The 27017-nt window shown below is 43.2% G+C and overlaps 11 protein-coding genes and 2 non-coding genes across 15 annotated transcripts; 8 read left to right on the top strand and 5 right to left on the bottom strand.

Annotated features, from left to right (window-relative positions):
* Positions 1-29: 29 nt before the first annotated feature.
* Positions 30-2226, bottom strand: GAPB (glyceraldehyde-3-phosphate dehydrogenase B subunit). Its single transcript, XM_089619329.1, has 6 exons — positions 1924-2226; positions 1733-1846; positions 1423-1584; positions 1187-1354; positions 436-1115; positions 30-353 (listed from the first exon to the last, which is right to left on the bottom strand). Exons 1-6 carry the CDS (start codon positions 2020-2022, stop codon positions 218-220), a joined length of 1359 nt encoding a protein of 452 aa, XP_089475455.1. The 5' UTR covers positions 2023-2226; the 3' UTR covers positions 30-217.
* Positions 2227-2586: 360 nt separating this feature from the next.
* LOC149392599 (inner membrane localized protein) lies at positions 2587-3556 on the bottom strand. 2 transcript variants are annotated; one of them, XM_089619332.1, is made up of 4 exons: positions 3425-3556; positions 3175-3359; positions 3017-3103; positions 2587-2931 (listed from the first exon to the last, which is right to left on the bottom strand). In XM_089619332.1, the coding sequence occupies exons 1-4, from the start codon at positions 3483-3485 to the stop codon at positions 2809-2811; spliced, it is 456 nt and encodes a 151-aa protein (XP_089475458.1). In that variant the 5' UTR covers positions 3486-3556; the 3' UTR covers positions 2587-2808. The 2 variants fall into 2 exon arrangements, with proteins under 2 accessions (XP_089475458.1, XP_089475459.1); XM_089619333.1 differs by having other exon boundaries at positions 3175-3362; positions 3428-3546.
* A 1588-nt stretch (positions 3557-5144) lies between these two features.
* On the top strand, positions 5145-7992 carry LOC149392600 (DHHC-type zinc finger family protein). Its single transcript, XM_089619327.1, has 10 exons — positions 5145-5447; positions 5511-5624; positions 5726-5846; positions 5918-6084; positions 6151-6219; positions 6327-6398; positions 6496-6624; positions 6751-6831; positions 6895-7101; positions 7175-7992. Exons 1-10 carry the CDS (start codon positions 5403-5405, stop codon positions 7784-7786), a joined length of 1617 nt encoding a protein of 538 aa, XP_089475453.1. The 5' UTR covers positions 5145-5402; the 3' UTR covers positions 7787-7992.
* Positions 7993-8164: 172 nt separating this feature from the next.
* TRNAD-GUC (transfer RNA aspartic acid (anticodon GUC)) lies at positions 8165-8236 on the top strand. Its single transcript has one exon. It is a non-coding gene; the product is annotated as a tRNA-Asp (tRNA).
* Positions 8237-8441: 205 nt separating this feature from the next.
* On the top strand, positions 8442-11185 carry LOC149392602 (MLO-like protein 9). The gene is made up of 14 exons (XM_089619328.1): positions 8442-8620; positions 8702-8759; positions 8832-9070; positions 9167-9283; positions 9366-9423; positions 9531-9619; positions 9702-9776; positions 9849-9937; positions 10014-10063; positions 10139-10179; positions 10255-10464; positions 10536-10603; positions 10672-10732; positions 10844-11185. Exons 1-14 carry the CDS (start codon positions 8483-8485, stop codon positions 10988-10990), a joined length of 1440 nt encoding a protein of 479 aa, XP_089475454.1. The 5' UTR covers positions 8442-8482; the 3' UTR covers positions 10991-11185.
* Positions 11186-11260: 75 nt separating this feature from the next.
* Positions 11261-12455, top strand: LOC149392603 (FKBP-like peptidyl-prolyl cis-trans isomerase family protein). Its single transcript, XM_089619330.1, has 5 exons — positions 11261-11554; positions 11647-11804; positions 11892-12041; positions 12143-12202; positions 12294-12455. Exons 1-5 carry the CDS (start codon positions 11311-11313, stop codon positions 12354-12356), a joined length of 675 nt encoding a protein of 224 aa, XP_089475456.1. The 5' UTR covers positions 11261-11310; the 3' UTR covers positions 12357-12455.
* On the bottom strand, positions 12349-15164 carry LOC149392604 (Ribophorin I). The gene is made up of 9 exons (XM_089619325.1): positions 14934-15164; positions 14807-14851; positions 14015-14734; positions 13753-13932; positions 13612-13680; positions 13403-13492; positions 13157-13315; positions 12868-13092; positions 12349-12776 (listed from the first exon to the last, which is right to left on the bottom strand). The coding sequence occupies exons 1-9, from the start codon at positions 15021-15023 to the stop codon at positions 12585-12587; spliced, it is 1770 nt and encodes a 589-aa protein (XP_089475451.1). The 5' UTR covers positions 15024-15164; the 3' UTR covers positions 12349-12584.
* A 41-nt stretch (positions 15165-15205) lies between these two features.
* Positions 15206-16367, top strand: LOC149392605 (outer envelope pore protein 21B, chloroplastic-like). The gene is made up of 4 exons (XM_089619331.1): positions 15206-15355; positions 15423-15497; positions 15567-15845; positions 15925-16367. Exons 1-4 carry the CDS (start codon positions 15260-15262, stop codon positions 16006-16008), a joined length of 534 nt encoding a protein of 177 aa, XP_089475457.1. The 5' UTR covers positions 15206-15259; the 3' UTR covers positions 16009-16367.
* A 1904-nt stretch (positions 16368-18271) lies between these two features.
* On the top strand, positions 18272-19518 carry LOC149392606 (RING-H2 finger protein ATL80-like). Its single transcript, XM_089620901.1, has one exon. It carries the CDS (start codon positions 18511-18513, stop codon positions 19015-19017), a length of 507 nt encoding a protein of 168 aa, XP_089477027.1. The 5' UTR covers positions 18272-18510; the 3' UTR covers positions 19018-19518.
* Positions 19519-20923: 1405 nt separating this feature from the next.
* On the bottom strand, positions 20924-20995 carry TRNAW-CCA (transfer RNA tryptophan (anticodon CCA)). Its single transcript has one exon. It is a non-coding gene; the product is annotated as a tRNA-Trp (tRNA).
* Positions 20996-21096: 101 nt separating this feature from the next.
* LOC149392608 (cyclin-dependent kinase B2-2-like) lies at positions 21097-22457 on the top strand. The gene is made up of 3 exons (XM_089620895.1): positions 21097-21460; positions 21534-22013; positions 22084-22457. Exons 1-3 carry the CDS (start codon positions 21252-21254, stop codon positions 22313-22315), a joined length of 921 nt encoding a protein of 306 aa, XP_089477021.1. The 5' UTR covers positions 21097-21251; the 3' UTR covers positions 22316-22457.
* LOC149392609 (protein PIN-LIKES 1-like) lies at positions 22408-24553 on the bottom strand. Its single transcript, XM_089620894.1, has 8 exons — positions 24182-24553; positions 24022-24101; positions 23813-23937; positions 23590-23711; positions 23379-23513; positions 23210-23308; positions 23042-23142; positions 22408-22956 (listed from the first exon to the last, which is right to left on the bottom strand). Exons 1-8 carry the CDS (start codon positions 24314-24316, stop codon positions 22584-22586), a joined length of 1170 nt encoding a protein of 389 aa, XP_089477020.1. The 5' UTR covers positions 24317-24553; the 3' UTR covers positions 22408-22583.
* Positions 24554-26257: 1704 nt separating this feature from the next.
* On the top strand, positions 26258-27016 carry BZIP60 (basic region/leucine zipper motif 60). 2 transcript variants are annotated; one of them, XM_089620898.1, is made up of 2 exons: positions 26258-26525; positions 26581-27016. In XM_089620898.1, the coding sequence occupies exons 1-2, from the start codon at positions 26374-26376 to the stop codon at positions 26996-26998; spliced, it is 570 nt and encodes a 189-aa protein (XP_089477024.1). In that variant the 5' UTR covers positions 26258-26373; the 3' UTR covers positions 26999-27016. The 2 variants fall into 2 exon arrangements, with proteins under 2 accessions (XP_089477024.1, XP_089477025.1); XM_089620899.1 differs by having other exon boundaries at positions 26268-26525; positions 26587-27014.
* Position 27017: the final 1 nt, after the last annotated feature.

Consider the following 27017-nt stretch of genomic DNA (forward strand, 5'->3'; position numbering starts at 1 on the left):
GCGTAGAATAGTAAAAAGAAGCATGACTATGAATGAGATTATGGAGGTAGAATTGGAAGAGCGAAAGAAAAGCGGTTGTTCCAGATGACTGGATCACAAATAAATGATAGTATCATTCAGTGAGATGAATTATTGGGGAACGATAATATAGGGTGTGTGTGGTGGGAGATGAAACAAAACAGAAACAAGGCTCATGGAATGGAATGGAAGTGTGTTTCTAGGCCTCGTACACTTTGCACTCCTCGTCTGCAGGGTTTGTTTTGCAGAAGTCTTCCAAGGGGTCTCCGCTTCCTTCGGTGGCGACGCCCGGCCACTTGTCGGCCACCAAGTGTGCCAGGTCGACCACCCTTTGGCTGCAGCGAACAAAGAAGCAAGTATGGTAAGTAAGAGAAGAGAGAGAGAGTGTTGGAGAGAGAGAGAGAGAAAGTGTTTGACCTGTATCCCCACTCGTTGTCGTACCAGGCGACGACCTTGACCATGTCGTCGCCCATGACCATGGTGAGGGAGGAGTCGATGGTGGTGGAGACGTCGGAGGAGCGGAAGTCGCAGGAGACGAGGGGGATGTCGCACACGGCCAGGATGCCCTTGAGGGGCCCCGCGGCGGCCTTGCGGAAGGCGGCGTTGACGTCCTCCGCGGACAGGCCCTTGCAGGCCACGTTGATGACGAGGTCCACCACCGACACGTTGGGCGTCGGCACCCGCAGCGCGATCCCGTTCAGCTTCCCCTTGAGCTGCGGCAGCACCAGGGAGACCGCCTTGGCCGCCCCCGTGCTCGTCGGCACGATGTTCAGCGCCGCCGCCCGCGCCCGCCTCAGGTCCCGGTGCGACGCGTCCAGCAGCCTCTGGTCCCCCGTGTAGGAGTGCGTCGTCGTCATCGTCCCCTTCACTATCCCAAACTCCTCATCCAGCACCTTTGCAAACGGCGCCAGGCAGTTCGTCGTGCACGAAGCATTGCTCATTATGTTGGCCACCTCGTGCTCGTACTCACTCTCGTTCACCCCGATCACGTACGTCGGAATGTCGGCCCCTTTCGCCGGAGCCGTGATGATCACTTTCTTCGCCCCCGCCTGGATGTGCTTCCCTGCTCCGGGCCCGTCCACAAACACTCCCGTTCCCTGTCAAACCCACTCGGCTTTTCAACACTGACACTGACACTGGGTGGATTCAGATCCGGCAAACAGCCTACCTCGATGACAATGTCGATGCCAAGCTCAGCCCATGGGAGCTTCAGCGGGTCTCTGCTGGACACAACCTTGATGAGCTTGCCGTCCACACTGATGGTCTTGTCGTCCACGATCTTCACATCAGCTTTGAAGGTGCCGAGCATGGAGTCGTATTTGAGCAAGTGGGAAGCCTGCGCAGAGATTATTAGAAGGGGGTTGGTTGGTTGATAAGCGGTGAGGGTGTGGAATGGGATGTTACATTCTTGACACCGCCACTGTCGTTCACAACGATGACATCAAGGGGAGAGTCTTTGCGGCCGTGCCAGCACCGCAGGAAGTTGCGTCCGATGCGCCCAAATCCGTTGATCGCAACCTTCAACTTCGCCACTGTCTCTCCCCTCACAGCGCCGGATCCGCCAACCTGATACACGCTCCAAACTAATCATTTTGATCCTAATCACAGATCTAGCTATGTTTCTCATGTTCCTAGACAAACATATCTCAGGAGAATCTATGATCAGACGTAACTTGTCAAATAAGTTAAGTCATAAGTAGTGTGCAAGACATACGATGGGAGAGAGCTGAGCAGCCATAACATCAGAGAAAGAGGCCTCTCTGCCGTTGCTGGCAAAGGTCACGCATGAGCTTGATCTTAGCCCTGAAAACTCAGCAACTTGTAGCCTCTGCATAGGCCAATAACATTTTGAAAACCAAACACTTAAACGGATTAAAAAGTAAACAAGAAAGTATGAGTGAGCACCTTAGAGAAGCATTGGGCCGAGAAGGAGTGGGAAGGCTTGGAAGGAAGCCTTGTGGTGGTTGGGATCCTTGAAGAAGCAAGAGCTGCGTGGGAAGCCATGGGTGTGCAGAGCTAGCTGATGTAGCTCAATTCAGTTTTATACTTATTCGCACAGTCTTTCCCATTCTTATTTATTTCCATGCCAGTTTAATGGTGGCAGTGAGTTTAGACGAGTGTGTGGTGAGTATCAAACAATAAGATATATATAAGATAAGGTCACGGAATGAGACTAATATTATGAAGCGCAGATCATTCACCCATTTTTTTGGTTTCCTGAAATACCCTTCTAAAAGTCTCTCTTCACAAGGGCCAAATGACACTAAACGAACGCTACTGTGCTTTAAATGGTGCAAATACGGACGTGTCATATCACCAAATTGAGCGACAAAGCTTCACTGCCCATCCAAACTGGAGGTTTTTTTATTTTTTTTTTATTTTATAATATCTGGTGTGGTGAAAATTGGTTTAGATAAGATAAATATCTCTGCTATTTTACCGAATATGAGAACATAATATTTGAACTTTTTAGTGTGTCGTACTTTTTGCTTCTGTTAAGGTGTTAATAAGGTAAGAGTAAAGAAAAGAGGGGTGTGATATCTATCCTTTGCTGCCTTCGATTCATCATTCAACAAAACCAACATGCTTTACTTTGATTGCTTGGCAATGAAATGAAATGGCATTCAGGAAAGCAGATATATATGACTCTCAACCACATTCGATCACATGTAAGTTTCAGATTGAGTTTCCAGATATAACGAAAGGATATATGATCGAATCTAGGAACTGCAAAAACACACTAAGAACACTGAAGCATCAATTATTTAATCGCAACCTTTTAATTTTCTATCAAACAGAGGCCTCTACTTCATCGACGGTGGCGGCAGAATCCTCGGATCGGAGCTGAGACGAAACGTCATCTATGGCAGAGTTGAGCTGTGCAATCTTGTCTGCCAAGACTTTCCTCGTTTTCTGAACAATAATCAGAGTTCAGAGGCAGAATTTAGAAGAGAATGAGAGAGAATTGAGTAGAAAAATAAAAAAGGGATGGTGATACCTCCAAAGCTTTCTCCTCGTCGTAGATGAACTTAGGGAGTTTCCTCATCAGATCCTTTCGCTCGGTTCCAGTAAGTGCTTTGCTGATCTGAGAGCAACAATCGTTAATCCAATTATCTATTTTTAACCGATGCATATACAGCCAAAATAGATGCAGACCTGAGGTGCGTATACACAGCCGAGCGTGCCGACGATAATCCCTCCCAAAACAAAGCCGCCGACGAAGATGCTGGCGCTGTTGCTGCCGGACCTGTCGTCGTAGGCAGCTCGGACGGCGACGGAGGGACGAGCCTTGTTCTGCTGGAAGCGCAACGTGGCAGGGATGGATCGCTCCGCACCAAATCCTGGTGGCAATTGAATCGAAGCTCAGACGTGAAAAGGCATGGAAAGGAAGAAGAAGAAGAGTTACCAGGTGGAGAAGAGAAGGGCTTCTTGGTGAGCACCAGAGAGTTGGAAATCGCAGCAGCCATTGTGATTCAGTTGCGGATTGTTCGATATTATCTATGCTTCTCTTCAACCTCCCCCCCCTTTTTTATTCATCACTCCCTTTCTATTCAACATCTTGGGCCTCTTTTGTTTTTTACTGGCCCGGGATATTAGCCCACTTTATATTAGTAATTTTATTATTAAAAAAAAAACGAAATGGCATATATCATGATTATAACAATATATTTTTTGGATTTTATAAGTTCTATTTTTGAGGTTTCGTGATGAGTGATGACAAATGTAAATGTACTCCGATTTTCTAGAACAAACAACTAACACTCGAACAAATTTCTCTCTCTTTCCTTCGCAGTAATATCTCCTTCGTGATTGTTTGACTACAAAAAAAAAAAAAAAAAAAAAAAAAAAAAATCGTAGGCACTGGAATAGGAAGAAGAGTGTATTAATTATTCAGTAAATAAAGAAACAACTCTCATGCTACCTCCATTATTTTGAAAACAAAAACACAAAAAAATTGGTCCTTATTTTGCCTTTCTCATACTACCAAAATAACAAAAAAAAAAAAAAAAAAAACTAAAGGAATTTGAACGAAGAAAACAGAGGAATTTGTGGTTTGTGAATGTAATTGAAATAATAGGAAATAATATGAGTTCATTTGAACTGGTAAATAAGTATAAATTATTGACAATAATGTATATATTCTGTTTGCATTACTATTAACAAATAAGTTGAGTTCGTTTGAACTAGTAAATAAGTATAAATTATTGACAAAAATTATATATTATGTTTGCATTACCATGATTGGATAATCGTGTGAAAAAAACCTTTGCATCAAAACCACAAAGATAAATACCCGATATAAAAATCATATATATTTTTGTTTGATATTTTTTAGGAAAACATAAACTAATTTGACATTATTAACCGCAAATAATTGAAGAATTTGTTGTAACTAGTGAATCCCTTAACTTATTTTAAAATCATAGTTAAAGTTTCATTTTATTGAAAAAATAATCCACCAGGTCCGTAATAAATGAATTAACTAAAAACTAAATTTAATTTACTCTTTAATTAACTAAATTTACTTTTTAGTTAATTAATATACTGCAGGTCTGATGAACTATTTTCCTAATAAAATAAAATTTTGGCTTTTTTTAAAAGATGGTGGCTATTGAACCATTGCATTTGAATAATTGCTTCAAAACGGATGTCGCCATCAGTATAGTATAGCATATCATTGTTCAAGAGATGTGGGAGATGGATATAAAAAATAAATATTGAATGAATAAACTAATTAATTAAATCAAATATTATTATTATTAAATGATAACTAATAAATATTAATTTTATAAAATAAAATTATAATACATCATATACTGGTTCAACCAATTAATCAAATTTTGCACTCTGGTATAGAAAAATCATTTTCCACCATGAAAATTCTTATTTGTTTATTAGTATTCTGTGGATTTTTTAGTTAGATATGAAAGAAGTAAATGATTGTGATATATTTTTGTTGTTTGATAAATCGGTTGTGCTGCCGTCTTATATGCAACTATAAGCGCATTTATTTGATCCTCTAACTCTAAGTAGGCGTTTTATGTAGAAAAAAAGTAGGCGTTTTATGTCGTACAAAATAATGGTATACTATACCGTAGTCTTTGATATTTTCAACACAAAAACATTTAATCTGGATTTTATTATCAGTATTAAAAAAGAAAAGAAAAAAAGAGCAGTACTGGATTGGAGTTTGGTGTGTGTAACAAACCGAGAGAGTGTCGTTTAGTCGACTTCCATTTTGAATTGAAAAGGAAGGGCAGGCAGATTGGGAAACCGAAACCCTAGGCTGGACTCGGACTCAGACTCGCACTGGGATTTGACAGAGGATTGTCCTTGTATTGCAATGGAGTGCGCTTAGAGAGAGAGAGAGAGAGTCGGTGGTCATGGCTCGGCGACACGGATGGGAGCTCCCAGCTCACACTTTCCAGGTCTGTTCTATTCCTCACTCGCTTCGGTTCGCAATGACTAAACTAAATTGGTCTCTTGCTCAGGTGGTGGCTATTACCGTCTTCTTTCTGCTCGCCGTCGCATATTATGCCTTCTTCGCTCCCTTTCTCGGTAACAATGCCTTGGAGTATGTTGCCATCGCCGTCTATTCCGTCTTGGTAGTAACCCCTCTCTCTCTCTCTCTCTCTCTCGGCATCAATGTCTGTCTGTACTCTGTAAAGATGATCTGATCTCACTCTCTGGAGGAATGTTATGGCAGGCCCTCGCTGTTTTCACTCTGTATGTTCGCTGCACCGCCATTGATCCCGCCGATCCTGGAATCCTACTGGAAGCTGACAATGCCTCTGCTTATAGATCACACCACGAACTCGATGTGCCCGGTTAGTCTCTATTGCTGAGCTTGGCTAAATGGAAACAGTTTCTATATTAGCGATTGACATTGTCTGTGCAGGTGACACATCCAAAGCGGCGGACGTTAACAACAACGATTCATCGTTTTGTGGGAAACTTGGAGGCTTCTTTTGTGGATGTTTCATCATACAAGACTGCCGAAAGGACGAGCTTCTCCAACAACAATCTGGAGAGGACGCTCTCTTCTGCACCCTCTGCAATGCTGAGGTTCCCTTTCATTGATTTATCCGTTCCGCTCACTCTTCAATCGCTAACGCTTCTATTACTCTGCAGGTGCGGAAATTCAGCAAACATTGCAGAAGTTGCGATAAATGTGTTGATGGGTTTGATCACCACTGTCGGGTTTGGCCTCACATATTCTTTTTTTGATGTCAACACTCTACAGATTCCAATGAATTGATCTTCTGAAAACAAGATGTTTGTGGTAAGAATGTTTGTTTTCTGTGCAGTGGTTGAATAACTGTGTCGGAAGGAAAAACTACATCACATTTGTATGCCTCATGGCAGCTAGCCTTGGCTGGGTAACCTTCTGGCTCCACCTTTCTTTAGTTAAAATTTGTGCTGTAATTTAAATTCGGGTGCCCACTCACTATGTATTTTTTTGTCTACTTTTATCAGCTTGCTGTCGAATGTGGGGTCGGTATTGCTGTTTTTGTCCGCTGCTTTGTTGATAAAAAGGGCATGAATCAGCTGATAGCTGAAAAACTTGGAGTCGGATTCTCCCAGATTCCTTTTGCTATTGTTGTGGTAGGTTGTTGCCTATTGCAATGTTTCGTAACCTTAATTTGCGCTTTTGTGATTCAAATTGTTTTTTATTTGATTTTCCAAGTTGGTTCACTTGTTGATAGTGATCTCTTGTTGTTGTCTTGACAGGGCATGTGTACTGTTATTTCCCTTTTGGCCATCGTGCCGCTGGGCGAGTTGTTCTTCTTCCACGTTATATTGATTCAAAAGGTGTAGCTCTTCTCCTCCTTTCACTGTTTCCGTGAATCTGACTGTGACGTGATCCATTCACAGGGCATAACGACATACGAGTATGTGATTGCTATGAGAGCCCAGAGTGAAGCGCCTGGACCGTCTGTAGATGGAGGAGAAAATCAGAGTTTGCCATCTTCACCGACGGGTTCAGCTATGACGGCCGTAAGCGGAAGAAGCTCGCTAGGAATGAGTTTGCAGTATAAGGGGGCGTGGTGTACCCCACCAAGGATCTTTATGGACCATCAGGTGGTAGTGCTATAGTTACTGTGTTATAGATATATGTATGTATATCTTGTCTTCTGATGGTATGTGTGTGTAGGATGAGATAATCCCACATCTGGAGCCGGGGCGGCTACCCTCGACGGTGGACCCGGACGCGAGGGCGGGGAAGCAGCGCGGCGTGCCACGCATCAGCGCTTGGAAGCTTGCAAAGCTGGACTCGAACGAGGCCATCAAAGCGGCTGCAAAGGCGAGGGCGTCGTCCTCGGTGCTGCGCCCTCTCGCCTCTCAGCCCCAAGGCGGCGACTACCTGTCGAGCAGCAGCCTCAGTGGGAGAAGCAGTCCGGATCAGCAGATGCGCAGTTCGATGTACCCGCCCAGCCGAGCCAGCCGCGACGACAGCAGCGTCAGCATCAGCAGCCCCGCCATGACGGACCAGAGGGTTTCAACGAACCCGATATACCAACCCGAGAGGCGCACACCTACAACAAGTGCTGAAAACGGGAGAGCCACGGTCGCATGGGACCCAGAGGCCGGACGCTTTGTGTCCACGTCAGCATCGCTGCAGTACACCGGGGGGCAATCCATATTCTTCGGCGGGCCCATCGTGAACACCGGCACAAGAGTGGGCCGCGGGGGACAGCTTCCGGTGTTTGTCCCCACCGAGAGCGACCACCAACACCCAAATCAGTTTCTTTCCAGAATGCCCTGATCCTAATTTCTCTACACTTCCCTAACTTGGAAATTTTGTTCCAACTTCTGTTTTCTCTTCGAGGAGCTTAGATTTTTCGTCCACAAGCCCATGTATTCAATATTTAGCCTTTCTTCCAACAATTTCCCTTTTGCTTTGTTTGGCAAATATACGTACCAGTAACAAGGCTCCTATGCACATAATGCCAATATTGGGCTGATTTGTTATGCGAGTCAAACCAACAGTTACCATAATCTGTAGGGCGTTTAGTTTTATGTAGCTTGGAGCTCTATTGAAGAATGTAAGCTATAATCCAGATTGATACTAGAGATGAAAATGTCAAATTTTCGTTAATACTTAAGGAACAGGTATAAGTAATGACGAGAACCTTGCATCTGAGTCGTTGTAGTATAGTGGTAAGTATTCCCGCCTGTCACGCGGGTGACCCGGGTTCGATCCCCGGCAACGGCGTATATTATTTTTATATATAAATACTTCAGTTATAGATATTACACTATGGTCTGGTACGCTTATAAACACAAGGGAATGGTGGAAATTTATAGAAAGTAGGAGTGGGAGCTAAAAATAGGAAAATAATGTTTTTGTCACAGTTACTTTGGTGGTACGCTAATAAACAGAAAGCAGGGGTGGGAGAGAGAGTTTAGGGGGTGGGAGCTAAAAATAGGAAAATAATTAAAACAAGAAAAGTGATGATGAATGGAAAGTGTGTTGATCGGAAGAAGAATGGAGGCGAGAGAGCTGGATCAGACCCCAACTTGGGCCGTGGCCTCTGTTTGTGCCGTCATTATCATCATTTCCATCATTCTCGAGAAAGTTCTTCACATGATCGGACAGGTAAGCGCTCCCTTTTTTTGTCCTTCATTGCATTCCCGTCCCTGATCACAAATAACTTGTGTGTGTCTTTCTTCATTCCAGTATTTCCAAGGCAAAAAGAGGAAAGCTTTGTTCGAGGCTCTTGAGAAAGTCAAAGGGGGTCCGTATATTCTCTCTCTAATATATGAATACATACGTGAGTGATGAATTGAAATTTGTGGTGGCAATGCAGAGCTTATGGTTCTGGGATTCATATCTCTGATTATGACATTTGGGCAAAACTATATTGTAAAGATCTGCATTCCCACAAAGATTGCGGGAACGATGTTGCCGTGCCCTTTGCACGCTCTGGACCGCGGCCACGACCAGCCTGAAGTCGAAGGTGAACACGAACAAGCGCACCATCGCAAGCTTTTGTGGAGCGTGCGCAGATTTTTGGCAGGCGGTGGCGCAGCCGCCGAGTGCAAACCTGTCGGTGCATCACATCACATCACTGTCTCATTCTAATTAATAATTAAGATCATATTTTCTTTGGTTGATCCATGGTTTCCTTTTTGCGTGGTTCAGGGTCATGTTCCGCTAATCTCTCTAAACGCGTTACATCAGTTGCACATCTTCATTTTCTTTTTAGCAGTCTTTCATGTCATATACAGTGCCATTACCATGACTCTCGGCAGATTAAAGGTCTGCTCTTTTTAACTTTCACACTCCATATTCATCTTCACTCCGATTTTTATGCACAATATCTTCTCTTCCTTTGCTCTAGATTCGTGGATGGAAGGAGTGGGAGCGAGAGACAGCTCACCATCAAGAATCCATGAACGGTGACTGCTTTTTTTTCTTCCCCCCCTAGAGAAGTTTCTTCAATTTAGCTGATATTATTTGGAGTTGTGTTGTATGAGTCATCGTTGATCTTCCTTCCACTATACAGATCCTACAAAGTTCAGGCTCACTCACGAAACATCCTTTGTAAAAGATCACACGAGGTTCTGGACCAAGACACCGGTCACCTTTTACTGCGTAAGATTTATTGTTGACGTAACAAGGCAGGAGGTGTGAGGTTTTATGTTGTATTTTGTTGTTGAAAGTTGAGTTGTTGCAGGTATGTTTTTTCCGGCAATTCTTTAGGTCTGTTCGCAAGGCTGATTATCTGACGATGCGCCATGGATTTGTGACGGTGAGTTTGTTGCAAGAAGAAACTGAATTGATGTGATGAAACTAAGTGACTAGTTGTTGTGTTGAATTGAAGGTTCACTTGGCCCCGGGAAGCAAGTTTGACTTTCAGAAGTACATTCTGAGGTCGTTAGAAGATGACTTCAAGGTGGTGGTGGGAATCACGTAAGCTTCTTTTTGTTAACTTGAGTTTGTATTAAGTGCGCGAATTGTGAAGTAAAGAAGCAAAGTGATAGGGCAGGCCGGTGCTGTGGGCGTCGATGGTCTCGTTTTTGCTGCTGAACGTGCACGGTAAGTCTTTCATTTGGGTGTTTCAAACTCAGGTCTGGTAATGGTTGTTTCATTTGGTGAGAGTGGCATTTTCAGGGTGGCACGCAATGTTCTGGCTCTCCATACTGCCTCTGCTTGTAAGAAGGTGTTTTGGTACATAACATAAATTTAACGGGATGGGCTGAGGGGTATAATAACGTCTTTGTGTAAAGGTGACGCTGGGAGTGGGGACAAAGCTGCAGGGAATCATAACGCAGATGGCGGTGGAGATCCAAGAGCGGCACGCGGTGGTGCAGGGCATTCCGCTGGTCCAAGTCACGGACACCCACTTCTGGTTCAGCTGGCCGCAACTCATCCTCCACCTCATCCACTTTGTCCTCTTTCAGAACGCATTCGAGATCACTTACTTCTTTTGGATTTGGGTAACTCATCTCACTTTCACTTCTTTTGTTTCAATACATTAAATCATGCCTCACTCAAACCTTGCGTGCAGTATGAGTTTGGGCTGCGTTCGTGCTTCCATGATGATTTTAACCTCATAATCTTGAGAGTTGCACTCGGGTAAGTCGTTTTCATGTTTATATCTTTGAGCACGGGACTTTGGTTGATGGTGCGTTGGGCGTGGGCAGGTTTGTAGTGCAGTTTGTGTGCAGTTACATCACGCTTCCCTTGTACGCTCTCGTCACTCAGGTACGCGCACTCGCACTTAATTCATTGTCTTCTTCTTCTTCTTCTTCTTCTTCTTCTTCTTCTTTATATAAATACCTCTGATTGTTTGAAATGAAACCCTGCGTTGTGCAGATGGGATCGACCATGAAGAGGTCGATATTCGACGAACAGACGTCAAAGGCGCTCAAGAAGTGGCATCAAAACGCGGTTAAGAAGAAGGACGACAAGACTGCCACAACCACTCTCGGCGGAACTGGAACACCGCCTGATCTTCTCTAATTCACCAACTCTTTTTGTACAGATCATATATACCATCTCTCTCTCTCTCTCTCTCTCTCTCTCTCTCAGGTTGGGGTGCAAGTAATTAAAACTCAAAAACATTAGTGTGATTGTGAATTGACACAAAGGCTTAAGGTTGTGCCGTTGTATTAACTGCATATGTATTTTTATATAATGGATGTATGGTTGTAGGAAGAAAGATGTATATTTAATTATTAAATTTAATTCATGGACCCCACAAAGGGGAATAAAGATAAGGAAAAAGAAGAAAGTGAATGGATAAGAAGTGAATTGGGAAGGGCATCCAATCAGATGCATCAATGGCTGCTTCTTCTTCTTCTTCTGCTTGGTCTTCAATAATAATGATAAGGAGTTTGCATCAGCAGCAGCAAAAGTGTGGTTCTGAAGTTGAGAAACTGAAAGTGGTATCAACATCAACGTCAAGAAGGAGCGCCATTCTCATATCTTCACTGGCATTCTCAGCTCTCGTATCGAATTCGGATGCGAATGCGAGAGAGAGACGCAACAGAGCCATCATTCCCATCCAAGATTATCTCACTGCCCGTCAGTCAGTCGCAACTAGCTATTACTTTCTTTCTGATTCAACGTTCGAAAACAAAACAGTTAATTGAATTGAAATATTGAAATGAGCACAGCAACTGGGCTCAAGTACTATGACGTGGTAGAGGGGAAAGGCGCAGTGGCGGAGAAGGGATCGGCGGTGGAAGTGCACTTCGACTGTCTGTATCGTGGCATCACCGCCGTCTCCAGCAGAGAGTCCAAACTCCTCGCTGGCAACCGTGCTATTGCTCAGGCATTCCCTTCTTTCTTTCTTTCTTTCTTTCTTTCGTTCTTTCTTCATATCCTTTACTTAATATTAATAACATTCAATCATTCACAGCCTTACGACTTCAAAGTTGGAGATCCTCCCGGAAAAGAACGAAAGCGTGATTTTGTGGATAACCCAAACGGTCTCTTCTCCGCACAGGCTGCTCCTAAACCCCCGCCGGCTTTGTATTCCATAACAGAAGGCATGAGAGTCGGAGGAAAGGTTCTTACTTCTCTCTCTCTCTCTCTAAAATCTCATTTCATCTTCTCCTCTACAGTATAATATAATATAACTAAACATCTCCACTGCATTGCAATTTGCAGCGCACTGTGATCGTTCCTCCGGAGCTTGGATACGGCCAAAAGGGCAGCAATGAGATCCCGGTTAGCCCCCCACAACCACACTCTCATCCTTTCTTTTCTCTTTTCTCTTTTCTCTTTTCTGCGTTCTTCACTTTTATTGCTTTTTTTGCAGCCCGGCGCCACTTTTCAACTCAATATAGAGCTTCTTAAAGTGATCCCCCAAGAAATCAAGTGACCTTCCAAAGGGCTTACTACATATTATTATCTCATGAAAAAACAGAATCTCATTTTTGAATCATCATATAATAAAAAAGCAATTTAATTTTGCCTGCTACGACAATATTTGGTCAGCCAAAAACGAGTCAACATTAATTAGTTCTCGAACACTGCTCATCTAACATAGACCTGCTCTTCTGTGATCTAAAGTAGAGTAGTTTTAAGGTTTTCAAGACGCACTAATGGCTTATATCTCATGAATGAAGTCAAGCAGATCATCGACCTCGAGCTTCAAGGCGTTGATCTTGTTCTGGTGGAGGGCAACCCGGTTCTCGATTTCTTTGCCGGCATGTTTCTTCTCGTAGCAGTCCACCACGGTGGCGTGTTTGCTCATCAATCTCTCCTGCAACTCTCTCTCTTTCGCAACTAGCTCCTCAACCTATTTACTCGAAAACCAATAGCCCCTTTAGTTGACTTGAATGAAACCATTGATAAAACGGAAAGTGAATATCACCGCTACACAAACCAACCTTGGGATATATATGGGTGGCTTGGGGCGAAGACTGCAGGAATGAGAGCAAAGGCTTGAGCTCTTTTGTGAGCTCTTTCAAGGAAGCATCAGCTGCTTTTCGAGCTGCTTTGCAGGCTTGGAGGTCACCGGTCCTCGACACATCACGCAGCGACGCTTCGAGTCTGTCGTGAATCGCTAAGCATCGACTCATCACGCTCTCCACCTCTTGCACCGTTGCTAGCACCTACACCAACAACATACCATTCAATTCCACTTATTTGTATTCCGTTGCCGCAATAAACACTCACTTCATCCCACTGCAGTTTTGCCAAATAAGAAGCGGATGACTTTGATATCGACATGTCTGCGTGCATGTACACAATGCACGCCACAAACAAGAAGAAAAACCCGGATATCAACATCAATGGCTCCCTTAGCATGTCAACGCTCTTGAACTTGTAGTAGACCTGCAAAAGCAAGATAATTCTTATAATTTAAAACATCCAATTGCATTGCTTTGCTTCATTAGTATGTATGTATTTATTTCTCGATACCTGGAAATACTGATTATGATCAGAAACAACATTCTTCTTTTCCAGCACAACTACGGGTCTACCACCCACGTCCAAGTGGGAAACTTTTGTCTGCGGAAGAAAACCACAGACACACGCATAATAAATGGTGCCGCTTTATTTATTACCACCTTGATTATATGTCTGAATGGAGTACACGAGATAAGAATAGACATAAATATAAGAGGAACCTCTTGCAACTGTTTGACGGGAAAGGGTGTAGACACAGAGATATCGGTAGATCCCTCTGGTAAAACGACCTGTGAGAGTTTCAGAAATGTTAGTTTAGAATCGAAGAGCAAAGAGAGATGTTGGGAAGCAAGGAATGTTACCTTGAGGACGAGAGTGTCAATGACGATGTCGTTCATGGGGGAACCAAAAGTGAAGTTGAGGAAGCGGTTGCCGTCCTGGGACTGAAACAAGAAGTCATGAAGCGGCAAGCTGTAGCCAATGGTGAAGCAAGTATTCCAACCACCAAACATGGGATAGCGAGGCTGGATTTCCAGTTCCGTCTTCAAAGGGAGGAAAGAGTTTCAGAGAGCAGGCAGGGATGAATGGAATGGAGATGGAGATGGAGATGGAGATGGAAAGTACCTTTTTGGAGTGGGCGGATAAGTGAGAGGTGGAAATGTTGCCGATGGCGTCCCTGTAATAAACGGAACGGGCTCGGGGCGGCAGCGTTGCAACCAGCTGGTTGAGCGCGGATGCGTGATAGTCCAGCCTGGAAAACTCGCCCGTGAGGAGGGGCCCTGCGTAGTTGAGATCATAATGCTCGGTGACCTGAACGTTGCCCCAGTGGGAGACCTCGACCTCCCTCAGCAGCTGCTTTGCCACAGGGGAAGAAGCTCGCTTGCTCTCAAAGTGGACGGCCACGGGGGAGTCGCTGTAGGGGGGCACGTCCTGGTACGGCCCGTACTTGATGTCGGAGCCGCGGACGGTGCTGCGGTCCAGCTTCGTGTATGTCTCGATGGTGGCGTCGGGGGGCAGTGTGAGGGTCAGGGACTGCTGGGCCACCACGTAGGGGCTGCTGGCGTAGGCGCTGTCCTCGAACACCACCAGCTGCCGCTCCCTCTGCGTCCTCGTCTGCGGGAAGGGCCGCAGCGCGTGCGTCAGCACCGCCACCACCTCCAGTGACGCCGCCTCCCCCTTCCCCACCGCCTTCGCCAGAGACACCGCATACAACGCCACCCCTTCCTCCTTCACCTGCTTCACCGCTTTCGATCCCTTGGCCGACAGATACGCCAACTTCACTCCCTGCCTCTCAGGGAATGCCACCAACACCTCCCCAACCGGCTCGCTTCCTCGGTTTTCCACCTGTAACGCCCACCATCCATGACTCACGCTTTCCCAATCATATAATCATAATAAAAAGAAGAATACAAGAACCTTGAGCGACGAAGTGATGCGGACTGTTTGTGACGTCAGATCCACCTGCGGCAACCAGGAAGAGTTGAGTTCAACAAAAAAAGATAGTGTAAACACGAGAGCAGATCTGAAGAAAGAAGAGACGTACTCGGCGATCCAGCTTCAATATGACCAGATCGGAAACCACAGCTCCCACCAGAATGGCTAACACAACCAACCTCACACTACCACCACCCATTCTTCTTCTTCTTGTGATGAGAAGGTTTCTTCTGTGTGTTGTTAGTTACTTGTTTCGACGGGGAGAGGAGAGGAGAGGAGAGGAGAGGAGAGAGAAATGAAAAGGAAAAGTAAGCGCGTCGTTTATTAGTTAGTAAGAGACGACATGTCGTACGTAAAGAGGGGAGGGGAGGGTGGGGGTTTTAGGTATTTAATAAAGGAAAGAGGGGGGGAAGATTGAAGTAGAAGAGGCGGAGGATGGAGACTTCACTTCGATACAGCGGAGATTCGAAAGCGCTGAGGATTCATGCGAAGCAGAGGCTGTATCTGGACTCGTACAAAACCCATCTGCAAGTAAATAATCTCTATTTTCTTTCTCTCTGTGTCTGTGGATATGTCGTGAATTTGGGGGAACTGACAGGTTCATGGGGAGCTGGACACTCGGGTGGGAGGGGCGACCTACTTGAGCGCACTCATAAGGCACTTCTATCCAAATGTAAGTCATATGCTCTGATTCTGAGTCTCGATATATGAATAATGAATAATGAATTATGAATCATGATAGGCGTCGGCGAGCTTGGGAGTGGGAGTCGAGTACGACAAGAGAGAGAAGGTGCGTTACGTGGCGCGGGCGAAGAAGTCGTTCCCGGTCACAAACGACGGCGGCGTGGCGTTCACGGTCAAGGGTGGGTGCGAGACCAAGGTGGACCATAAGGACTTGAATCTCAACTACAGCCGCAGAAACACCACCGCCAAAGGCGCCGCCCACGTCTCGTGGTCCATCCTCAACTTCCAGAACGACCAAGACCTTCGCATCAAGATTGGCTATCACCTCTTTCACCAGGTATACCACTATTACTAACTCCATTTCTTTCTTATCTTTCTTCTTCTTCCTCAATATCTGTTTCATGTCTGTGTTTCAGGTCCCCTACATTCAGCTCAGGGAGAACAATTGGACACTCAATGCCGATGGTAATGGCAAGTGGAACCTCAGATTCGACCTCTGACCTTATCTCCGCTTTCCATATTTACCATTATTCTTCCTCAATACTTTTTTTCTTCCCTATCCTGTTCCTATCTACTCTAAAAAACACCATTAAATTCAATTTCAATTTCAATTTCAAACTAGATATTTTTATTACGAAGTGCTTATCGCCAAGGCTAACAGATAATGATGATATGCACTTTTGATTCATAAGTTTAGTTTATGATGCACTTTTTAGGATAATCCAAAAGGTTTAGAATGGATATGTGAGAAAGCAATATCTATTTGTAGCCAAAGTGGGAGCAACTCTATCCAGCTTCCTGATAACTACTCGCTATTTCAAATATTGAAATTATATATTTTATTCTCGTTGTAACTTTCTTTTATCATTTTAATTGAATCACGTGGTTGTCGTCTACACTCAGCTGCGTCAGTTAGTATTAATCTATCTTGATTGATATACTTCGCTTATATCATTCTATTATTTTCATTCTTTAGTACTCATCCACTATTTAGTTCCAAATTGTCTTATACGCTTTCATACAAATCAGTGTTCATATGTATTTCACAAGGCTTTCATATGAAATCGCTACTTTCTTGGACATCCGGAAATAATTGGGAAAGAAGACGTGCCTCCCAACTCTTACATTTTCTCATCTACCCACCTCTATGTTTCATTCCTTTGTTTGTAAATCACTTATTAATCGATAATTTTTTCTATATATACAAACAAAAATAGAAGAGTATAATTCACTCTAAAATTAGTTTTTTTACTTCACCAATTTTATTGAAAAATGTTAGCGAGTGGAGTCGGTAGTGGACACACGTGCTCATGTGCTATTTTCTTTTTCTGCTTTCTATCCATCTTTTCTCTTTCCTTTTTCATTATTTAAAAAGATATATATTTTATTATCACAAAATCTTTGATCTTATATATACACTTTAATAAATTATATATTGTCACCTAGTTTTAATATTGGAGTGATTATCCTTTACTTTTCGAAACATCTTAATCATAAATTTATTTATAATTGATTGCTAAAAAATCACACATTCCAAATCTAACTTTTGATTAATGTTGCGAGACTAATAAGAGTTTTAAATGTCATAAATTATTTCTCTCATTATTAATTGATTTTAAAATGAAACCTGATATTTTCAAACAGTCAAAACGCTTTATCTTTTTTACTAACAAATGCTTTATCTATTTTGATATGCTATCCTTGTGTTGTACTTATCATCTACTTAGTATGTTCCCCGGCTAGCTTCATTTTCTTTTGTCTTTTAGTTAAATAGTAATTAAAACTAATAAATAATAAAAAAAATTGTCACAAGTACTGTTATCTCATTACATTTTTTCCATTTTTCACCAAAACTATAATTTGGACAAAAATAATAATAAAAAGAGGAGAGAAAATATTTGTTTATCCACTTTTACCCTCTTCTTTTTTTTCTTTACTTTTTTTCCCTAATTTTTTTTCTTCGAGTCTCTCTCTTTTTTTTTTTTTTTATTTTTTTTTTATTTTTTTAATATGAGTTTATTTGACGATTTGTTGACATATATATGTCAATAATTGATAACACTGGAAAATTTATTGATTTGTTGACATAATCTATTGACAAAAATGTCAACAATCGACACAATTTGTTGACATATATGTCAAATATCGACATCATTTGTTGACATAATTATCGACATGATTCGTTGACATAAAGGACACAATTTATTCACTATTTATGCTAATATTTTACACAATTTTTTGTGCAATAATACGATAAAATAAACAAACATACACTTGGATTATGCACACACACATACACACAAAGAAATATACACAAACATTTATCCATGAAAATGTTATGAAATGATAGTACTCAGTAAGAATTTCTCATAAATAATCAAAACTCGTTTAAAATTAGTTAAATGTTCAAAATTAAAAAAAAAAATACAAGTATCATGTGCTTGTTAATAGGCAGTAAAAAAGAAAAAAAATTTGCAGTGTTAACTTTTGATTATTTTGTAAAAATAAAATTGAAAATTTTAACTGTTATGAACCGAAAAGTACAATGATACCACAAGATATTTATAAAATTATGAAAATAATTGTTCATTTCGACGAAGCTTCACTAAATATATCTATTTTAGCTGAATATATATTAATGACTAATTTACGATATATAATATAGTACTACTTGTGCAAAAACCATTTCCAAGTTGTGGAAAACGGCGGGGGGGTGTTGCAAAAACCATTTCCAAGTTCTGGAAAACGGGGGGGGGGGGGGGGGAGGGAGAAGACACCGGGACCCATCCCCGTTCCACTACAAATCTAAACCAACGAAAATAATATTTAATTTGTTTGGGCGAAGAATTATATTTTAATATGAAAAGGAAAAAAAGTGTGGGAAAGGCAGCCATAAAAACAATAGTCACGCAGTTGAAGAGGAGAGATAAAGCAAAGAAACAAACACTCTCTTTCTCTCTTTCTCTCTCTCTCTCTTTCAGTTCTCTCTTATATTATATCACATGAATCGTCCCTCCAGATTTCTGTTAGGCGGTGGTGTGAACTCGTCTCCGCCGCCTCCGCCGCCGGGGCTGAACGTGGACTCGGACTTCGTGGTGATCTTGGCCGCGCTCCTCTGCGCTCTCATCTGCGTGCTCGGCCTCGTCGCCGTCGCCCGATGCGCCTGGCTCCGGCGCCTCTCCGGTGGCGCCGCCACTCCTCCCCCGCCGCCGAACAAAGGCCTGAAGAAGAAGATCCTGCGGTCCCTCCCGAAGCTGACCTACTCCGCCGATTTGGCCCGGAAGTTCTCCGACTGTGCGATCTGCCTGGCGGATTTCGCCGACGGAGACCAGATCCGGGAGCTCCCTCAGTGCGGCCACGCCTTCCACGTGTCCTGCATCGACACGTGGCTGGGGTCGCACTCCTCGTGCCCTTCCTGCCGCCAGATTCTGGTGGTCGCCCGCTGTCACAAGTGCGGTGGCTTCCCCGACACCCAAGTCAAGGACGGAGTCAACACCTTCCTGCCCTAGCTCCATTATATATATATTTTTTTATTAATCAATCTAAATCTAATTAGGGACACTTATCTTCCTCTATGTATCTGCTAAGCTGTATATATTATTAATTATGTTTAATCGCCAAAACATTATCATCAAGTTTCTAGGGTTTCTCTCTCTTTCCTTTTTCTGCTTCAGAGTTTCCATACAAACAAGTGTGATTTAATTATGGCTTCTCCTCAAATGCGTTAAACCAACACATGGATTCATTTTCTCTGGAGATTTGAGGTTAATACTAATAATCCGGAGAATTATTCGTAAAATAACCAAAAGTATGATTGATGTAGGAATTAAATTAAAGTTGATATATGCCAAAGAAAATAAGAGTGTCCGAGGCCAATCGTACGAAGTCCACAAAGACACAGTTGCGTTAAGCCACAAATGTACAATCATGTGCAACTTTTGATTATATTCTTGGCATATTTTTCGTGTAATACGGAAATAGCTCTGGCCTCGAGTGATACGTTTGAATTTCTTTCTCTTTTTCACATGTAGAGAGATCTTTACAAGATCTTTCTTGCTTTACGCTCAATCGGTGTGTGTGAGATTGAGATTGGTTTGGGTATGTCTTTAATCAAAGCGGGCCATTGAGTTTGACGGAAAAAAAGAAAAAGGATTGGAAGGCTGTTTTCTTCTTTTTCAAGGTAACAATATAAACCAATTACAAACAAGTAATGGAAATCATGTATACATTGGGGATTAAGTGGAAAAAGAAAAGAATGTTATGTGAACACAGATGATAAACAAGTGTGTCGTCTTTCCGCTTATCTCTAAGGCACACGTCTCCACGTATTTCTTTATACATCAAATTAAGATTTACATGTCCACTTTAGTCCCAAGTGCCTGATTAAATAACATATATATATTTAATCTTGAAATTCATCATCAATGGAAACATTTTGTTATAAACAATTGCAACTACAAGCGCGGAGAGATACAAAAAGGTAATCTGCACTGCACTGAAAAAAGTGTCGAAAGGAAGAGCCATATATTTACTTTGTTATATACCTCATTAATTAATTCAAACTAAAAAAAAGGAAAGGAAAACATTTGTCATTAACTTGGTTACATTATAGGATTATTAAGGATGGCAATGCGTCTGGTAACAGTACTAATACTAAATTAGAAATTGGGTACGTAGCGATGGACAGACGAATGCCTTTTGTTTGCCATGCCATTAGCAGATAAATAATAATGGTAATTAGTTTGATTGAATTTGACAAAGGTGATTCTTGGTGTGATGTGAATGAAGGAATGGAGGCATGAGAGTTGGGTAAGCGCACTAGGACAAAAAAGAAACAAGATATCGTAAGATAATGGAACCAAAAGTCAAAACTAAAAAACAATTGCAATTGACCTAACACAGATTTACGATGGAATTATAATAATAGTTATCAGTGGTTAACCAAAACAAACATGCATTCCCTTTCAATTGCGACCGTCCAATAAAATAGATACTGAGTGACGCACCAATGCAGGAGATGGACAAGTGTTTGCTTGTAATTGCGATGAATTCAATTCAGTGTTCAAAGCACAAACCTTTTCGTCGTAAAGAAGAGTATATTAAGCTTGCAATATATTCCTTGAGTTGTGGGCTTTCTTTGGTTTGAGATCTACAATTTACGAGTGTAATAGAAATAGAAATGGGGGTGCATTGTTCTCGGGGAATATTATCAGTATAATAGTATCTGAAACTTGAATTATAAGTTGTGTGTCAACTTAAATTTTCCCATTTTTGGCACCAAATTAAATGCGTATTAATTAGCTCTGCTGCTCAAGGCACCGCCCATTTCTCCCCCAACCTTATCCACAATAGTGGGCTTTGGGCTGGGCCTTTTGACTTTGTAATATAAAAACATAAAAAAACACACATAAAAACTGAACCCGACGTGAATCGAACACGCAACCTTCTGATCTGGAGTCAGACGCGCTACCATTGCGCCACGGATCCACTTGTGAGTTTTGTGTCAGAGTTACAAATAACTATCAATGATATGAGTTCCTAGGTTTAGAAGAAGGGGGGCCCCCGTGTAAAGCCCAAATAGAAAAAAAAGGGGAAGGAAGAAGAGAGGCTCCTTGAAATTCAAAATTCAAAAAAAGCGAAAAGAGAGAGGGAGTGTAGTAAGTGCCGTTAGGGATTCATAGCAAGGACTACAAAAGAGCAGAGAGAGAGAGAGAGAGGGATCTTGAAGTTGAAATCGAAATCGATGGCGTCGGCGATGGAGGCATACGAGAAGTTGGAGAAAGTGGGAGAAGGGACGTACGGGAAGGTGTACAGAGCGCGCGAGAAGGCGACGGGGAAGATCGTGGCCCTGAAGAAGACGCGGCTGCACGAGGACGAGGAAGGCGTGCCTCCGACGACTCTCCGGGAGGTGTCGATCCTGAGAATGCTGTCGAGGGACCCACACGTAGTGAGGTAAGTGTGTAGGATAGTGATGTTTGGGGAATTGAATTGAATTGATCTTAGGGGAATTGAATGGAATTGATAGGTTGCTGGAGGTGAAGCAAGGGTTGAACAAGGAAGGGAAGACGGTGCTGTACCTGGTGTTCGAGTACATGGAGACGGATCTGAAGAAGTACATTCGGACGTTCCGGGGGAGGGGGGCGGCCATCCCGGGGGAGACGGTGAAGATGCTGATGTTCCAGCTGTGCAAAGGGGTGGCGTTCTGCCACGGCCACGGCATCCTGCACCGCGACCTCAAGCCCCACAACCTGCTGATGGACAAGGAGTCGATGGTCCTCAAGATCGCCGACCTCGGCCTCGCCCGCGCCTTCACCCTCCCCCTCAAGAAGTACACCCACGAGATCCTCACCCTTTGGTACCGCGCCCCCGAGGTCCTCCTCGGCGCCACCCACTACTCCACCGGCGTCGACATCTGGTCCGTCGCCTGCATCTTCGTCGAGCTCCTCACCAACCAGCCCCTCTTCCCCGGCGACTCCGAGCTCCAGCAGCTCCTCCACATCTTCAGGTCCCTCATCCATCCTTCTCATCTTCATTTTCACTCTCTCTCTCATCTCTCATCTTCCATCTTCCATCAGGCTTCTTGGCACCCCCAACGAAGACATGTGGCCGGGCGTGAGCAAGCTCGTGAACTGGCACGAGTACCCCCAGTGGAGCCCCAAGAGCCTCTCCACGGTGGTCCCCACCCTCGACCCCCACGGCCTCCACCTCCTCGCCCAGATGCTGCACTACGAGCCCGCCAAGCGCATCTCCGCCAAGAAGGCCATGGACCATCCCTACTTCGACGGCCTCAGCAAGGATGCTCTTTGATGCTTCTTCTTCTGCTCTTTTAAGTAACATCATATGCTTTTACTATGGACCATCCCTACTCTGCATTGTAATAGTGTGGAGAAACAGTTGCCTTCTCAGTAACATCTTATACTATTATTAGTTGTCACTTTCTTGCTTACAACTCTCAACTCTCAACTCTCAAATAGTGAGGACAAAAATTGACCAATTGCGTTTTGTGTAACATCTGTATAAAAAGATAACTGATGATTTGCATTTGTAAAGTGAATTTCACTTGATGAAATTAAGACTAGTTGGAAAGAAGCCACATGAAGAGAGTGGACCAAAAGGTGAGGGAGAGAGAGGCGAGAGAGTAAGTCCAGAGCATGATGATGGAGCACTCGGACTCGCCGGCGCCAAAGAGCTGGGTGATGACGCCGATGTTCATGGCAGGGGGGAGAGCAAACTGGAGCAGAAGGACAAACTGGTACAAGGCATCCGAGGAGCTCACAAACCCCAAATACACCGCCCCCTTCACCACCGTTATCCCCACCACCGGCAGCACCACGTACCGCGCTATTATTATCCCCATTATCACCGACTTCTGAATCCCCGATGACCCTCTCAGACCTTTAAGCAGATTTCCTCCTACGATTAGCGTGAGAGCTGGTATAGCTCCATCTCTGCACCACACACACACACACAAAGAAGCTATAACGTAAATACATGTATCCAAATTCCAATGTTGCTGAAGGAGAAGTTGAATACCCAATTAGCGTGGCGGCATCTTGAATCACTCGGAGCGGAGCACCACTCCCTATGAGAGACCTGCGGAGCAGAGGAACCACTCCAATTACAAACCCCGCAACCTGTTAAGAAATACGTGAGCTATGACACGGTAGATAGTTGAGAGAGTCATGAGTGTTGCGTAAATACCGCTCCCATAGTCGAAGGGGCTAATATTGCCTTGACATTAAGCTTTCTAAATACCATTCCCAACTTTTGCTTTAATCCCTGTGCTTCTCCACTCTCATCCTGCGCAAACTCAACATCTCAGTCCTTGATACGATGGAGACTGCTACAACCAAGTATGGAATATATGTACCTCGAGTTTGAGAGGCAGTTGAAATGGGTCAGAAGAAAGAAGGGGTTTTGTAGTGTCGTCTGAATCTGCCGCGGCCGCCTCCGAAGATACTCTCACTATGTTATAAACGTAGGACCACAAATATATGGCTCCAATCTGAGCAAGTGAAACCAAAGGGTGAAGTGAAGTGAACAACACAGTCGATAATTTATAAGAAAGACAAGACACTTACAGCCATGGAAAGGGAAACATAAGCCATGCCGTGAGTGTAGCACACATCAGGGTCTCCAAAGGGGCTGCCATTTTCTTTACACAATGCGGGTACAATGATGAATGGCAGGTTTCCCAGATTCCCTGATCATCAATAGAAGAGTACCATTCATTCATTACTCTCTATCTCTCAGTTTCATCAAATGCTCAATGTAAATGAAAACAAGGTTGAAAGTGATGGGTACCCGCAGCAGAGCAACCCAAGATGAGTCCTCGGAGGCGGGGAGGCGGTCTTGTTATTCGGATCAGAATCCACCCGAGCGCCGATCCGACTATGAATGTTATGAGTACGTTGATGGGCATGAACCACCTTTTACAATAATATTACCAATGTTATATGTGTACTTGTTTTGAAAAAGAAGAAGATATACAGAGATGAAATAGGAAGACTCACAGCTTGAGCATGCTCTGGTATGTGATGGTGCTGGCGAGGTTTGAGGCCACCAGAGCTGGATTCAGCACGTAGAACACAAGCTACGTACGTTCACCCAAAAACACCATTGAATTATTACTGAAGCATTGAATGAATGATATCAGAAGCTGAGAGGACTTACGGTGTTGACATGCTTTCTGGCATCCTCTCCCAACACGTTGATGTGATCCAAAGCCAAATACGACCCAACTCCGGTCACCAGCAGCACTTTCACCACCGGAATTGACGCCGTCAAAAACAGCTCCACAATCTCCATTCTTCCTTCTCTAACCAACTCCAGCTATTTCCCTTCCCTATATATCTCTAGTCCCCTCATTTTCCAATGCTTTTTTTTTAGCACGTCACCAATATTATTTTATAGCAATACTCTCATGTTATATAGACATAAAAAATGATTATCTTCAGCAAGAGGGTTTTATTAAACTAAATCGTTGTGTTTATTTATAGTAGAGCGAGTTGCTAATCGGGGTTTTCAATACAGGATACGATTAAATTAAAAATGAGTTCATATCTTGATGCATAACGGCCCTAACCGCGTGGTAGCCAATTCCAATTTCGCCTTTGACTATTTAGGGTCTAATTCTCAGCGACACGTCATCAACTAGTAACCGTATCGCATCAATATCGGCAATTGATGGTATGGGATTGGGAGGATTAAAGAACGAAAGTTGAATCTACACGACATATCACATATGATATGACGTGCATGATATCTTCATTGGCAGATACAGAATGAGAATCCTATATTACGCACGTAACTCGTACATTTTCAAACGCTCTTTTATCGTTATCATTAAACCAGTAGTCTTTTTCTATTTGGGATTATTCATATAAATCATGATCTCCTCCACATTCTTTTCGGATCAAAATATAATATGTCAAAATTAATCAAAAGTATGAATTCCTTACATTAATTGATATAAAAACTAAAAACAAAATATTTTTATTTTCGATTTTTATGGAGATACGTTCGGTGAAAGTGAGAGGGAGTCTCGGATCTGAGGGGAGCTCAGATTGCGGTTCATCAAAGATTGGAGGAGATGACTGTTTGAGAAGGAGTCTGCAAACTCGAGTCATCGTACCTTTGATCATTATAGTGAATTTTTTCCCTCTTCACTGCACTTATGAATCCTTTGTTTTATCAAGGGACATGGTCAACAATAATTATAACACCCTGCATGACTTCTTCAAATATCCATAAATATAGCACCACTATGAAATACAAAATAATAAAGCCTCCGTAGTCTATATGTGTTCTGTCTTTGTCGAAATACAAAAAAGCCGCCACCAAGTTCTCTTATCTCTCCAGTTTGTTCATGTGCAGTGTAGCGGCTAAGAATTCTCCATAGTCTATACTGTTCCGCTGTTGTCGATATCGGCCGCGTCCATGAGAGATTTAATTTCAGACTCCATTAGCTCGGAACCCACTCTTTTCAAGCCATTTTTCAAAACATTCATTTAAGCAAACTTTTGTCATTAAAAGAGACATCAAACTTTTGTATCAAAATTCAATTTGTAAAAACAATCAAGCATCGCTCTCGATCTATGAGTATGCGATGCTATTGGTATTGCTTCAACCAATCCATGATTATAGCAAATGGTTTGACAACGAAGGTAAAATTATCAGTCTCTTACTCTTATCCACAAAAATTAATATGCACAACAATCCATACGAAATAATAATAATTACAGAACCAAAATCCAGACACAAATTCACATCCACGTAAAAGAATCCGTATCCCAATCAAAACAGTCACAAGCAACCAAAAAGCATTTTCATTTTCACTTCACGAAAAACTTAAAGAAAATAGACCTTGATGGTGAGGTCGAGAGCGAGAGCCTAAGCAAGCAGGTAATTATTGTTCATAGGGAGAGAAGAGAGAATAAAGAGACGAGAAAAAGAAAAGAAAATAAAACAAGAGGGTAAAAAGTACACAAAATATTATCTCTCCAAATTTGACTAATAGATTTGGCCAGTATCATTTTTGTTGATTGTGAAAAACGAGTTTAGAAATGCTAATAAGGGATTATCTTGGATTTCTGTAGTGATGGGCTGGGCTCTTTTTGATGAAGGCATAATAAGTCAGGCCCATTAATCTGTTATTCAATAATTTTGTAGTCCACGCGGCATACTCCTATTAGGCGAGTGACGGCATTGGCACATCCTACGTGTCGCTTGGTTTTCCTTGGCGACGAAGGGAAGGGTGTTTGTGTTTGTTTCCCATAAATAAAGAGAGATCCAGTTTGCTTTGTTCGTCCTCCCTGTGATCTGTTCTGTTGTTTTATTAAAAAAAAAAAAAATTGGAGGTGGAGATGGAGTGGGGGAAGGTGTTCATGGAGATCGAGGAGGAGTTGATGAAGGACGACGGGGAGGAATTGATGGGCGAGTCATCGACGGAGTTCTGCGACAAGTTCGTGTCGGATGTGATGGCGGCGGAGGAGAAAGAGCCGAAAAAGCAACCAAGGTATTGTGAAATTAATAGTGTGAGAATGAATGAATGAATGAATATAAGTACGTAGTTGCAGGCAGATGCGGAACAGGGAGGCGGCGGTGCGGTCGCGGGAGAGGAAGAAGGCGTACGTGAAGGAGCTGGAGATGAAGAGTCGGCTGTTGGAGGCGGAGTGCCGGAGGCTGAGCCGCCTTCTGCAGTGCTGCTGCGCGGAGAACCAGTACCTGAGGCAGGAGTCTGCTGTGCTCTTTTTGGAATCCCTGCTGTTGGGTTCCCTGCTTTGGTGTCTGGCCCTCCTCTCCCTCTCCCTCTCCCCACCAATCACCGGAAGCGGAAGCGCAACCGCAAGGACAAGAACCCCACTCCCCCTCCCCCTCCCCCGCCCTGTCTTTGAATTTGACTCTTCTTTCTCTCTGTACCGCAAGAGGACTTGTAAGGCCTCGCGCCCCAAATTCAAATTCAATACTATTACTACTACTAGTGAGTAAAAGGAGAAATGCAGTTTGG

Source organism: Urtica dioica, chromosome 7 (genome assembly GCF_054948205.1).
Source record: "Urtica dioica subsp. dioica isolate 48M chromosome 7, U.dioica_male_clone48M_v1_H2, whole genome shotgun sequence".
Taxonomy (NCBI): domain Eukaryota; kingdom Viridiplantae; phylum Streptophyta; class Magnoliopsida; order Rosales; family Urticaceae; genus Urtica; species Urtica dioica.

What these genes read in the sequence shown, in the direction of transcription:
- LOC149392599 (XM_089619332.1), bottom strand. Translation starts at nt 3,485, where the DNA reads ATGGCTGCTGCGATTTCCAACTCTCTGGTGCTCACCAAGAAGCCCTTC. An exon ending in GCCCTTCTCTTCTCCACCTG is followed by an intron (nt 3,360 to 3,424) that starts GTAACTCTTCTT and finishes AATTGCCACCAG; the next exon opens with GATTTGGTGCGGAGCGATCC. An exon ending in ACGAGGAGAAAGCTTTGGAG is followed by an intron (nt 2,932 to 3,016) that starts GTATCACCATCC and finishes ATTATTGTTCAG; the next exon opens with AAAACGAGGAAAGTCTTGGC.
- BZIP60 (XM_089620898.1), top strand. Translation starts at nt 26,374, where the DNA reads ATGGAGTGGGGGAAGGTGTTCATGGAGATCGAGGAGGAGTTGATGAAG. An exon ending in GAGCCGAAAAAGCAACCAAG is followed by an intron (nt 26,526 to 26,580) that starts GTATTGTGAAAT and finishes ATAAGTACGTAG; the next exon opens with TTGCAGGCAGATGCGGAACA.
- LOC149392605 (XM_089619331.1), top strand. Translation starts at nt 15,260, where the DNA reads ATGGAGACTTCACTTCGATACAGCGGAGATTCGAAAGCGCTGAGGATT. An exon ending in CGTACAAAACCCATCTGCAA is followed by an intron (nt 15,356 to 15,422) that starts GTAAATAATCTC and finishes GGGAACTGACAG; the next exon opens with GTTCATGGGGAGCTGGACAC. An exon ending in TAAGGCACTTCTATCCAAAT is followed by an intron (nt 15,498 to 15,566) that starts GTAAGTCATATG and finishes GAATCATGATAG; the next exon opens with GCGTCGGCGAGCTTGGGAGT.
- LOC149392606 (XM_089620901.1), top strand. Translation starts at nt 18,511, where the DNA reads ATGAATCGTCCCTCCAGATTTCTGTTAGGCGGTGGTGTGAACTCGTCT.
- LOC149392600 (XM_089619327.1), top strand. Translation starts at nt 5,403, where the DNA reads ATGGCTCGGCGACACGGATGGGAGCTCCCAGCTCACACTTTCCAG. An exon ending in GGTTTGATCACCACTGTCGG is followed by an intron (nt 6,220 to 6,326) that starts GTTTGGCCTCAC and finishes TTTTCTGTGCAG; the next exon opens with TGGTTGAATAACTGTGTCGG. An exon ending in GGATCTTTATGGACCATCAG is followed by an intron (nt 7,102 to 7,174) that starts GTGGTAGTGCTA and finishes ATGTGTGTGTAG; the next exon opens with GATGAGATAATCCCACATCT.
- LOC149392602 (XM_089619328.1), top strand. Translation starts at nt 8,483, where the DNA reads ATGGAAAGTGTGTTGATCGGAAGAAGAATGGAGGCGAGAGAGCTGGAT. An exon ending in TGCGCCATGGATTTGTGACG is followed by an intron (nt 9,777 to 9,848) that starts GTGAGTTTGTTG and finishes GTTGAATTGAAG; the next exon opens with GTTCACTTGGCCCCGGGAAG. An exon ending in TCTCCATACTGCCTCTGCTT is followed by an intron (nt 10,180 to 10,254) that starts GTAAGAAGGTGT and finishes CTTTGTGTAAAG; the next exon opens with GTGACGCTGGGAGTGGGGAC.
- LOC149392609 (XM_089620894.1), bottom strand. Translation starts at nt 24,316, where the DNA reads ATGGAGATTGTGGAGCTGTTTTTGACGGCGTCAATTCCGGTGGTGAAA. An exon ending in CCAGAAAGCATGTCAACACC is followed by an intron (nt 24,102 to 24,181) that starts GTAAGTCCTCTC and finishes GAACGTACGTAG; the next exon opens with CTTGTGTTCTACGTGCTGAA. An exon ending in CCCCTTCGACTATGGGAGCG is followed by an intron (nt 23,143 to 23,209) that starts GTATTTACGCAA and finishes ATTTCTTAACAG; the next exon opens with GTTGCGGGGTTTGTAATTGG.
- LOC149392608 (XM_089620895.1), top strand. Translation starts at nt 21,252, where the DNA reads ATGGCGTCGGCGATGGAGGCATACGAGAAGTTGGAGAAAGTGGGAGAA. An exon ending in AGGGACCCACACGTAGTGAG is followed by an intron (nt 21,461 to 21,533) that starts GTAAGTGTGTAG and finishes TGGAATTGATAG; the next exon opens with GTTGCTGGAGGTGAAGCAAG. An exon ending in CAGCTCCTCCACATCTTCAG is followed by an intron (nt 22,014 to 22,083) that starts GTCCCTCATCCA and finishes ATCTTCCATCAG; the next exon opens with GCTTCTTGGCACCCCCAACG.
- LOC149392604 (XM_089619325.1), bottom strand. Translation starts at nt 15,023, where the DNA reads ATGGGTGGTGGTAGTGTGAGGTTGGTTGTGTTAGCCATTCTGGTGGGA. An exon ending in TATTGAAGCTGGATCGCCGA is followed by an intron (nt 14,852 to 14,933) that starts GTACGTCTCTTC and finishes TGGTTGCCGCAG; the next exon opens with GTGGATCTGACGTCACAAAC. An exon ending in CCGTCAAACAGTTGCAAGAG is followed by an intron (nt 13,493 to 13,611) that starts GTTCCTCTTATA and finishes TTTCTTCCGCAG; the next exon opens with ACAAAAGTTTCCCACTTGGA.
- GAPB (XM_089619329.1), bottom strand. Translation starts at nt 2,022, where the DNA reads ATGGCTTCCCACGCAGCTCTTGCTTCTTCAAGGATCCCAACCACCACA. An exon ending in CGGCCCAATGCTTCTCTAAG is followed by an intron (nt 1,847 to 1,923) that starts GTGCTCACTCAT and finishes TGGCCTATGCAG; the next exon opens with AGGCTACAAGTTGCTGAGTT. An exon ending in GACAACGAGTGGGGATACAG is followed by an intron (nt 354 to 435) that starts GTCAAACACTTT and finishes TGTTCGCTGCAG; the next exon opens with CCAAAGGGTGGTCGACCTGG.
- LOC149392603 (XM_089619330.1), top strand. Translation starts at nt 11,311, where the DNA reads ATGGCTGCTTCTTCTTCTTCTTCTGCTTGGTCTTCAATAATAATGATA. An exon ending in CCAAGATTATCTCACTGCCC is followed by an intron (nt 11,555 to 11,646) that starts GTCAGTCAGTCG and finishes AAATGAGCACAG; the next exon opens with CAACTGGGCTCAAGTACTAT. An exon ending in AGGGCAGCAATGAGATCCCG is followed by an intron (nt 12,203 to 12,293) that starts GTTAGCCCCCCA and finishes CTTTTTTTGCAG; the next exon opens with CCCGGCGCCACTTTTCAACT.